This window comes from Henckelia pumila, chromosome 4 (assembly GCF_033568475.1).
Source record: "Henckelia pumila isolate YLH828 chromosome 4, ASM3356847v2, whole genome shotgun sequence".
NCBI lineage: Eukaryota > Viridiplantae > Streptophyta > Magnoliopsida > Lamiales > Gesneriaceae > Henckelia > Henckelia pumila.
In genome coordinates this window covers 170,473,131-170,485,476 of record NC_133123.1, presented here as the reverse complement: position 1 = coordinate 170,485,476, position 12,346 = coordinate 170,473,131, and the positions used below count along the sequence as shown (strand labels likewise).

Genomic DNA, 12,346 nt, shown 5'->3' with positions numbered 1-12,346 from the left:
GGATATCCTACAAAATAACATAAGGTGGAATGACTATCCAACTTATCTCCCACTGTCTGCTTCACGTAAGCAGGACATCCCCAAATCCTTAAGTACGAATACTTAGGAGCTTTGCCATTCCATAACTCGTATGGAGTTTTATCCACTGCTTTAGTGTGGACATTGTTCAACAACAATACCGCCGTTTCAAATGCATAGCCCCAAAATAAAGGTAGGATCTCAATGAAGCTCATCATGGATCGAACCATGTCCAACAAAGTTCGATTGCGACGCTCCAAAACACCATTTAGTTGAGGTGTCATATGAGGAGTCCACTGAGAGAGAATCCCATTCTCTTTTAGATAGCTCAAAAACTCGGTACTTAAGTATTCTTCACCTCGATCCGATCGAAGTGCTTTAATACTTCTACCTTGTTTGTTTTCTACTTCAGCATTGAATTCTTTGAACTTTTCAAATGATTCAGACTTATATTTCATTAAATATAAATACACATACCTAGAATAATCATCAGTAAAGATAATGAAGTAGGTGTGACCGAATTTAGTACCATTACTAAATGGGCCGCAAACATCCGTATGAATCAAATCCAATAGATTTTTGGATCGAACCATGTCCAACAAAGTTTGATTGCGACGCTCCGAAACACCATTTAGTTGAGGTGTCATAGGAGGAGTCCACTGAGAGAGAATCTCATTCTCTTTTAGATAGCTCAAAAACTCGGTACTTAAGTATTCTCCACTTCGATCCGATCGAAGTGCTTTAATACTTCTACCTTGTTTGTTTTCTACTTCAGCCTTGAGTTCTTTGAACTTTTCAAATGATTCAGACTTATATTCCATTAAATATAAATACCCATACTTAGAATAATCATCATTAAAGGTAGTGAAGTAGGTGTGACCGAATTTAGTAGCATTACTAAATGGGCCGCAAACATCCGTATGGATCAAATCCAACAGATTTTGACTACGCTCAGGTTTCCCTTTGAAAGGAGATTTAGTCATTTTTCCTTTTAGGCAGGACTTACAAGTAGGTAGAGAGTTAATATAAGACATATCAAACATGCCCTCTCCCACTAGCTTGTTCATCCTCCTTGAGGAAATATGACCTAGCCTAGCATGCCAAAGGTTTGCCGGGTTTTGACTATCGATTTTCCTTTTGTTTTTTGTTACCGGTTTATCAACATAATCAACTGGAACGTCTTTTAATTTTAAGTTATATAGATCATTTTTAAATTGTCCATTTCAAATCAAACATTCATTCTTGTAAATATTGCAAATCTCATTCGCAAATTTTCAAGAAATATCTTCTCTATCAAGAATAGAAAAAGAAATAATGTTTGGTACAAATAAAAACATCTCTCTCAAAATATAGCTTAAAATTGTTTTTGCAAAATTAAACAAATGTTTCCCATAGCTTTTGGATTCAACTCTGGAACCATTCCCGAGCCTTAACTGGGGTCACCCATCCTAAGCTTACGACTTCTTGTCATCATCTGCAACTCATTGCAAATGTGAGATTTACATCTGGTATCCAATACCCAAGAAATAGTATTAATTGAAACATTTATAAAATATATCCTTTGTAGTTCGTAAGTACTCGATATACATTCTTTGCAGTTGCGCTTCCAATAACCGTGTTTCTTGCAGTGATGGCAAACTTATTTAGACTTGTCCATCTTTGCATGTAACGTTTGGCCTTGAGATCATGGTCCTACCATTTCTCTAGTTCGGCCAACTTTTCCGAAGTTACATCAGCCGGGGCTGTTTTCGGAGGAGCCTTTTCTAACACTTATAAAATCTTTTCCGAGCTCAGGACAATCTTAACTTATGGAACCATTCCGTATAGTTTGCGCTAGAAAGTTTGTTTTGTTCGAGAATTGAAACATGTGGATTACGAAGATTCATCATAATGATATACTGAGATGAAACAGACAATAATTGATGATTGCTTAATTAATTTACTAAGACATAAAATATGGAGAAATTTATTTTATGAATTTTACTCCCAATATTTTAACGATTTCACTACCCTCTAGTGAAAACGGGAAACTTGTTTCCTTAGTGGGAACATGGAGTCCAATTGAAAAACTATAGTCCCGAATAATATCAGCCAACCATAATTTTCAAAAGGTAGAGCCCAATTGCTTCAAAAGAAATCCCCATGTTTTTACCTTATGTCCAATAAGGGCCCAATAATATGATGCCTTTTATTATGACATGTCAAGATAACCCATCAATATTAAGTTGTGATGGACGGTCTCCATGTGGATTTCCAATAATATGAGCCAATCCCATGGGAGTTCCACCCAACTTACAACATGTGTCGATCCAATGTACAGCTTTCCGACGAACGGGCCCCACAATAATATGAGCCGGACCGTGCCCGCGGGTAGCATCTCATACATTGATCGTTGATGGAAGGTAGTAACATTTAAATAATATTTAAATTACCTTTTATAAATCTTGATATCAATTTTAAATCATATTTAAAATGAGGGATTTTTAATTTTGAAAATTCGTCTCATCTTTTAAAGTTTGTATGCTTGCGGGATTCATACAATTTAGTCTAAATATGCATACAACAATAATATCATATATTATTTAAAGGATGATCGATCTCAATCACTAATCGACCCGTGGTTGACAATCACGAGTCTAAGTCCAATCCTAGGTTATATGCAAGTATGCAATGCAATCCTATTACATTGAGCTTCCAATTTACATTTCTTTGGTCTTTATTGTCTGCTGGGTCCACCTTTGTCTTTAAATCTTTATCTCCCACTAAGTCTAATAAATTTCGATGACAAGTAGGGGATACATATTTAAGGGTGCGAACGGGCCATAAACCAGGCCCACTTTATATTACAAATGACAATTCAAATTGGGTCATAAACCAAGCCCATTAATGAAACACAACAACAATAAAACCAAATGTAAACAACCTAACATACACCTATAATATTGGTCATGGCAATCGATCATCATTTTATCCAATAATTAATTCAATAATTAAATAATTGGATAACATGCAATGACATCATAATTAAAAAGATAAAATCAAATTTTATCTCATCCTTTCATAAGATCATATCTTATCATCAATTGTACCAAAATAATTAATTTTTATAAAATCTAATTTAACGGATAAAATTTATAAATTTTCCAAAAATTTAAATTTATCCAAAAATCAATTTTAAAAATTTCGGACTCAAACAATTTGATCCGACGCCTCGCGGACCAATTAAAAACAATTTTCGATCGGACCAAAAACTAAAATTTCAAAAAATTAAAATTCTGGAAAAAAATAAAAAATTTAATTTTCCGGGCTGCCCGGGACGTTCCCGGGATGCCCCGCCCCCACGTGGGGCAGGGCAGCCCCTTGGCTGCCCTGGGCAGCGATCTTGATGCCCTTGGGCAGCAACGATTGCTGCCCTTTTGGGCAGCGATCTCGCTGCCCCTGGGCAGCAATGATTGCTGCCCTTGATCGCTGCCCTGGGCAGCAACAATTGCTGCCCTTTTCGCTGCCCCGGGCAGCAACGATCGCTGCCCCGTTGCCCTGTTCAAATTTAATTTTCGTTTTGTTTTCCAACAACCGAGGCTAAAAATTTTGTACAATCGATTAATTTTAATCGTTTGATCAAAGATTACGACCTGGCTCTGATACCACTGTTGGAACACGCATTCTCTGATCATACGGATGTGATACCCGGAGCAGCGGAAGTTTAAAAATTTTATTTTTCGATATGAAACGATTCCATATCGTGGGTATCAAATCCTAACGATTAAAATCTTGCAAGTAAAATTATAAATACACAATTAAATATTTTTACCTCTTCAAGCTAAGGCTTGATTATGGACTTCAACAGAATTTAATCTGCTCTTCTTGTAAATCCCGGAAACCGATGACTATCACGATCAACCTCCGGAATTAAGTCCATGAATAGAAAACTAAAACCCTCTGATTGATTGCACTAGAAATCAATCAGATGTTTTATCGAAGAGAATAAACTGATTTGATCTGTCAATTCAGAATGTAATTTTTCACAAAAATTACAGACTGAATTATCTCAAAAAGGAGTAGAGGAATTCGAAAATTCCCCTTGAAATATTATGCAGTATTTTCAAAAATTGCAAGAGTGAATGCTGTGTAATTTTCGAACACTACACATGTATTTATAGATAATTTCTAGACTAGATTAAGTTATAATTGTATTAGGACACTAACTCCTTAGGGCCCACAATCCATAAATTTAGCCCAACAAGCCAAACCTATTATTATAGAAATTAATATAAAATTCATCGTGACTTCGATTGATAAACTGATTTTACCAATGTGCACATAAACCATTTCTGCATCTTTTAAAGTCAAGATAATTTTTCTGAATCCGAATTCAGTGATTTTAAAAAATGCCCATCCCTATGTCATTTTAAGAAATTCCACTCCCTTTTAGTTAAGAAGTCCAACTTCTCTTTCATTAAATTTAACTCTTTAAATTTAAATCTCAACAGGGATTAGTAATCTATTACTTGTGTGACCCTCAATGGTTCAGGGATACAACTACCCATGGGCTCACAACTCCTTGTGACTCGGAACAACAATTTCCGACTTACCCATCGAATCATGGTAAGAGCGCCTAGCAACATCTCCCCATGATTCCCTAGGTATCACTGATAGTGCCTGCAAGAACCAGTAGATTTTGGTTAGCGTACAGTACGGTCCCTTCATCCATATATCCCGATCGAATCAACAACCATTGGTGCATCGAGAGTCGTTCGAGATTCGATAACTATGCATTACATCTTGGATATTAAATAGTGACATCGCATGTGCTACTAGGAAACCACTTCTTAAAGCACATCATGTAATCTGGCCAGATATTTATCACACTAATATCTCCTCAGATCGCATAGGATATCCACACTCGCAAGTATGTGGTGAATCCTTGACAACAAAGCATCGACTCCTATATGTGTCGTAACTATACCCAATCCCGACACCTGATGACCCCAATAGAGTCGGTAAACGAGTCAAAGTACAGTACTAGCATATAGAGTCTCAATGATGTTTCAAGTAGTAAGGACTAATGGTGTACAACCAAAACCGCGGACTTATCCACTCAAATAATAATAACCACTTGGAAAGTCCGAATAGGGTAGTTCGATCATTCATCATATGAATATCCATTTGCATGCTTTGAACATCTCCATGTCCATTACCAATGAAACGTGGTACTTGGCATCACAAATGCTAGTCTCAATTTCGAGCAATCCTTATCCTTATTAGCGGACGGCTCAATTGACTAGGAACTGTTTAGAATATACAGTGACTGTAAGATGTGTTTCATAATAGTGATCTCTCTTTATTCACTATCTCATCTTACTTACACTATAGTATATTCAAGGTCTTTATCAAAACAACAATAGTATATTACAATATAACAATATGAAGAAAGACAAAGAAAATGCCATTAATGAATGTAAATTATATTAAACAAATATTGTTTATACATAGAGTCATAAAAGCCCTTAGCCACAAGTTGGCTAACCGGGCACCCTCTCTTTCACATCGAACGTTCCGATGTGTGATCAGACGCTCCGATTGGGAATAGACGCTCCGAACGTTTGATCGGACGCTCCGATCGTCGTCTATAAATATGGGGTCCGAGGGTCATTTCTAGGCGCTCACTTCACTCTTCTCTCTATTGTTCCGTAGCCTTTCTAGTTAGATCAAGGGATATCTAGGCATCATATTAGGAATCCAGAAGTAGCAGAGCGATCGCGGCGTCATAGCCGAGTTATGCCTAAGTTTTAAGGCAGTCGCCTTCAACGGACAAACAACGGACGTAGGTATAGCTTTGGCATCCTATAAATATTTAGGAGTATGGAATAGATTAGTTAAGTCTTGTATAGCTTAAATAATGATGCATGGGTATTTGAATTGTAGACACAGTATAGTGGACTTGTAGGCATGGAATCTAGACCTGTGGTGCTAAGATTTGCCTGCAGTGTTAGAAAGGTACGTAAGTACTGACCGAGATAGACGACATGATATATATGCTTATATGTTGCATGAGTATGTGTTATGTGTTTTACCATGTTTTACGGCTTTATCACATGCATGTTTTTACACTGGACTGCATCTGGTATGATGTGAGTCATGACAGTTTCCATCGGTGATGAGTTACTTCTTATGGATTCGTGTCTGGGGATGCTTAGCCTCTGGTTTTGCTATCACTAGGAGCAACCACGACGGTTGAGTAGACGCTATATTTGATAGAGGAAAACACAAGTACCCCGCAGAGTCATTCTCTTTGCACGGTACTGTGTATTTATGGCGCCCTGAGTAGACTATTTTACCCAGTATTTTAAAGTCATTTTGCATGTTGCATATTTGTTTATATATCATTGCTTCAGTACTGAGCATTGTCGCTCACACCCCTGTGTTTGGTGTTCTTGGGATTACCTTGTGGTGGGGAAGGTTTGAGGCTAGACGGTCCAGGTGATTCACAACAAGGTTGAGGTCAGTGTCTGTTGCAGCGAGAGTTAGTGGTAGGGTTTGTTACCCTAAAACTTTCTATTTGGTTGTATAAGAGTATTATACACTTTTGTTCTCGTCGGTTGTAATCTGCCGATTAGATTTGTTATATTTAAATTATCTTCTCTTTTCGCTTTAAGTATTTAATTCATACACCCATTAACTCTGATTAGGTAGTGGATTCGGGTAGGGTCTCTACATTTATTGGTATCAGAGCGTATTGAAACTGGGAATTAGTAAAACGAATTAAGACATTATCTGTTATTATTTGACAGATGATAGACTACGATGAGAGCCACTACAGTGGAGGCGGTGATCGCTGGGGCAATGAAGACGCTCGTAGGCATAGACGTGGACACCGTGAGGAGAGAAGACAAGTCAGCATGCATAGATTTATGCAGGTGAGCCATAATCCATTAGCCGATGGCGAGACACCAGAGGTTTCTGAGTACTGGCTAGAGAGTATGGAGCACTGTTTCACAGAGAGTTCTGTTGCACTGATGAAGAGAAGATGGAGACATTGGGGTTTATTCTAGAGGGACGGACAAAGAAGTGGTGGAGATCTACTTCCCCACCATTTATAGCAGCGAGAGGAGCAGCTACTTGGGCTGAGTTTCATACTACTTTCCAGAGATTGTATTTTCCTCCACCCCTTCGCCAGGAAAAAGCTAGTGAGTTAATGGGATTGCGATGGAGGTAAATGTCTATTAAGGAGTATTAGTAGAAGTTCTTCGGTCTTCTACCTTATTGCCTGCATATTGCTGACAGTTCTGTGGCCAAGTATGATCATTTCCTTCAGGGTCTGAACCCTGAGATACATCAGATGGTTGTTTTTGGTAGCGACATGACCTATGAGGGTTTAGTGGACCATTGTCATCAGGCAGAAGACAATATTCAGAGGAACAGGTCTATGATTTCTTTCGCATCCAGACCAACTAGTTCTTTGGGTCCGAGATCCCAGTCAATCAAGAAGCAGGGAGGCAGTTCTTCTTCTTCTTTCGGATCTGGCGGAGTGCAGCGTTTAAGTTGCCAGGGGATGAGCCGGTGTCGTCAGTGTAGGCGCAAGCATCCACCAGGCCCGTGTCCTAGATTGACTAGCGCGCGTTTTCAGTGTGGACAGGAGGGTCACATGAAGAGAGATTGTCCTACTCTTATGGGGGCAGCTAGTGGTTCCAGAAGTTCCTAGACGTCAATACAGCAGCCGCAACAATAGTATCAGCAGCAGAGCCAGAAGTCGCAGCCATCGTAGTGACAGAATTCTTCCCGTGGTCATTATTATCTATGGCCACGTGTTCAGGGGAAATTCTTTTCACTAAAACAGGAGCAGGCAGAGGCTGATAGTGACAGGATGATTGTAGCTACCTGTAGTTTATGTGGTTTTCCTGCATATGTTTTGATTGATACTAGTGCGTCACACTCATTCATATCAGCACGTTTTGCTAAGAGGTATAGATTTTTGTTTGTTCCCTTAGACGTGTTGTTATTGGTTTCTACTCCGATTGGTAGAGATTTTTTAGCAAAACATCTAGTGGTTGGTTGCCTTTTTGATTTTGAGGGGTATCAGCTTAGTGCTAACCTGATGATCCTAGCTATGGATGATTTCGATTGAATTATTGGGATTGATCTCCTAACTACCTATAGAGCTATAGTTGATTGCTATCAGCTGTTTGTTCAGTTTTGTCCGGTGGATGGCGAGGCGTGGTACTTCTATGGTGAGGGAGCGCGACCCCCGATGCCAGTGGTTTCTGATCTAAAATTCCAGCATGCTTTAGAGTCTTGGGGGGAAGGATACCTTATCTACGCCATCGATGCATCCTTTGAGGGACCATACATCCAGGAGATACCCGTGGTCTGCAAGTTTCTCGATGTGTTTCCGGAGGAGATTCCAGGTTTACCACCTGTGCGGGAGATCAAGTTTGGCATCGAGTTATTGCCAGGGACATCACCGATTTTCAGAGCTCCTTACCGATTGGCTCATTCAGAAATGATGGAATTGCAGAAGCAGCTTTAGGATCTTCTTGATAAGGGCTATATTCGGCCGAGTGTTTCGCAGTGGGGAGCCACAGCGCTATTTGTCAAGAAGAAGGATGGTTCGATGCATCTGTGTATAGACTATCGACAGCTCAATCAGGTGACTTTGAAGAATAAGTATCCTCTCCCGCGGATAGATGATCTGCTTGATCAGTTGCAGTGTACTTCTATTTAGTCGAAGATTGTTCTGCGGTCGGGATATCACCAATATAGGAGGATATCTCTAAGACAGCATTTTGCACATGGTATGGCCACTATGAGTTCTTGGTGATGCCATTTAGATTGATGAACGTTCCTGTTGTCTTCATGGATTTGATGAACCATATTTTCCGCAAATTTTTGGATAAGTTCGTGGTGTTGTTCATCGATGATATCCTGGTATATTCTCGCAGTGTGGACGAGCATGCTTCCCATCTCTATACTGTATTGCAGATACTAAGAAAGAGACTGTTGTACGCTAAGTTGAGCAAGTGTGATTTTTGGATCGACCGAGTTGTCTTCCTTTGTCATGTGATTTCACAAACGGTGTTTCAGTTGATCCTAGTAAGACGAAAGCCATACTGAACTGATCGTGTTCGATGACAGTTTTGGAGATTCGTATTTTTCTTGGGATGGCCGGCTACTACCGTAGATTTGTGAAGAACTTTTCTCAGATTTCTAAGCCGTTGACACAGCTGACAAAGAAAGATGTGTCTTTCGTTTGGACGTCAAAGTGCGAGGAGAGTTTTCACGAGTTGCGGCACCGTCTGACTACAGCTCTTGTATTGGCTCTACCGTCTGGATCAGGTGGCTATGTAGTTCACACCGACGATTCTCTCTAGGGTTTGGGATGTGTGTTGACACAGAGAGGTCATGTGATTGCTTATGACTCTAGGAAATTGAAGACTCACGAGGATAATTATCCCGTACATGGTCTGGATCTTGCAGCCATTGTTTTCGCTCTGAAGATATGGCATCATTACTTTTACGGTGAGAGGTTTGAGATCTTCGCTGACCATAAGAGCTTGAAGTATTGGTTCACTCAGGCTGAGTTGAACATGATGCAACAAATATGGATGGATCTGCTGAAGGACTACGATTGTGAGATCAAGTACATCCAAGCTCTTCTAATCCAGTTGCAGATTCTCTTAGCCGCAAGGTTTATGTGAGTTTCCTTCGTACCAGCTCAGTTGCAAGTGTGGTAGAGGAATGTTGTTCCTTGGGGTATGTTTTTCGTCACAAGAAGGAACGACAGGGAGTTTGCGTTACATCTATACTTGCCGAACCAGCCTTGTATACTCATATACGTGACTCTCAGGCCGTTGATCCGAAGACGTAGAAGTTAGCCCGATGGCTCAAGATGGAAATAATTATGGTTTTCTTTTGCAGAATGATGGTCTATTTTGTCTTTCCAGACGTGTGGTGGTTCCTGATGATTCCACACTACGATAGGAGATTCTGTCACAGGCTCACCATAGTAAATTTTCTGTACATCGAGGCAGCATGAAAATATACAAAGATCTACATAGAGGTTTTGGTGGAAAGGAATGAAGCGTAGTGTTTATCAGTTCGTGTCTCGATGCCTTGTATGTCAACAGGTCAAGGTAGAGTTTCGACGACCCGGTGGATTGCTCCAGAGTTTAGAGATTCCTAAGTGGAAGTGAGAGCATATGACAATGGATTTTGTCACCCACTTGCCTGTGTATTCCAGGAATTGCAATGCAATATGGGTTGTTGTGGATCGATTGTCGAAGTCCGCGCATTTTCTGCCGTATAATTGGGACTTTAATTTTGACAGGATGTCACGTCTGTATGTGCAAGAGGTTGTTCCCCTGCATGGAATTCCGTTGAGCATCGTCAGTGACCAAGATCCGAGGTTTACCTCTAGTTTTTGGGGTAGCTTCTAGCGAGCTCTTGGTAATACACTGAGTCTGAGTACAGCTTATCATCCGGAGACCGACGGACATAGTGAGTGGACTATTCGTACCCTCGAGGATATGCTTCGAGCTACAGTCATGGATTTTGGACCAGCATGGCATGATCATTTGGCATTAACAGCTACCATCGCAGTATTGGCATGGCACCATTCAAGGCTCTATATGGACATCATTGTCGTACGCCTTTGTTTTGGGACGAATTTGGCGAGCGTCAAGTCGAAGGTCCACAGATGATTCAGCAGATGACCGATGTAGTGGAGTTGATCCGCCGTAGGATTAAGGTTGCCCAAGAACGACATGAAAGCTACGCTAATACTCACCGTAGACCATTGCATTTTGAGGTAGGAGTGCATGTGTTCCTGCGAGTGTCACCTTTCCGGAAGGTGATGATATTTGGACTCAATGTCAAGTTGTCACTGAGGTTTATCCGTCCATTCGAGATTCTTGAGAAAGTTGGAGACGTGGCTTATCATCTAGATTTGCCACCTTATATTTTGGGTATCCATGATGTGTTTCATGTGTCTTTGCAGAGGCAGTACGTGGCAGACAAGTCATACATCTTGCATCCAACCGAGGTTCAATTGGATCAGGATCTGTACTATGTGGAAAGACCTCTCAGGATTCTTGATAGGAAGGACAAGGTGCTTCGCAACAAATGCATACCATTGTTTATGGTGCAGTGGAAATGCTGAGGAATAGAGGAAGAAACTTGGGAGTTGGAGAGCCGCATGCGAGCTGAGCATCCAGAGTTGTTTTGATGTTCTGTACTTCCTTTGTAAGAAAGATTTGGACTATGTTCAGTTGTAATAAGAACACTTGTGTTTATTTCTTTACTTTCGTCGGACTTAAATTTTGAGGAAGAAATTTTATAAGTGGGGGAGAATGTAGTTACTCATACCCAGTATAAGGTAATTAAGGGGAGATAATCTCAATTAAGAAAAGGCGAGATCGGACGCAACATTCCGAGTTCAGATGCTCCGATTGAGATCGGATGATCCGATCAATGTTCGGATGTTCTAATCACGATGTCAGGCATGAACTCAGAAAGGTGACATCATTGCTTATGACTGATGGGATATCAGATTTTCTGATGTGTGATCGGACGCTCCGATCGGGAACGAACACTATGAACGTGCGATCGGACGCTCCGATCGTCTTCTATAAATATGGGGTCCGAGGCTCATTTTTAGGCGCTCAATTCACTCTTATCTTTCTCGTTACGTAGCCTTTATAGTCAAATCTAGAGATATCTAGGCGTCCTATTGGGAATCCTGAAGTAGCGGAGCGATCCTGGCGTCGTAGCGGAGCTGTGCCTATGTTTTGAGGCAGTCGCCTTCAGCGGGCTAAAAATGGACGCATGTATAGATCTGGCATCCTAAAAATATTTAGAAGTATGGAATAGCTTAGGCGTGGAATCTAGACTAGTGGTGCTAGGATTTTCCCGCAGTGTTAGAAAGGTACGTAAGTACTGACTGAGATAGCCGGCATGATATATATATATATATGCTTATATGTTGCATGAGTATGTGCTATGTGTTTTACCATGTTTTATGGCTTTAGCACATGCATGTTTTTACACTGGACTGCATCTGGTATGATGTGAGTCATGACAGTTTCCATCAGTGATGAGTTACTCCTTATGTATTCGTGTCTGGGGAGGCTCAACCCCTAGTTTTTCTATCATTAGGAGCGACCACGACGGTGGAGTAGACGCTATAGTTTATAGGGGAATACACGAGTACCCCGCGGAGTCGCTCTCTTAGCAAGGTACAGTGTATTCATGGCGCCCTGAGTAGACTATTTTACCTAGTATTTTAAAGTAATTTTTCATGCTGCATATTTGTTTATATATCATTTCTTCCGTA

At 40.5% G+C, this 12,346-nt stretch overlaps 1 protein-coding gene across 1 annotated transcript in view; it reads left to right on the top strand.

The window, feature by feature from the left end:
- The first annotated feature begins 9,143 nt into the window (after positions 1-9,143).
- The window catches only part of LOC140862318 (uncharacterized), a 65,334-nt gene continuing 62,131 nt past the window's right edge, over positions 9,144-12,346 (top strand). The window contains exons 1-4 of the mRNA XM_073265331.1: positions 9,144-9,359; positions 9,411-9,703; positions 10,256-10,420; positions 10,603-11,122. Of these exons, the coding sequence (XP_073121432.1) occupies positions 9,144-9,359; positions 9,411-9,703; positions 10,256-10,420; positions 10,603-11,122 (1,194 nt within the window). The remainder of the gene's footprint in view (positions 9,360-9,410; positions 9,704-10,255; positions 10,421-10,602; positions 11,123-12,346) is intronic.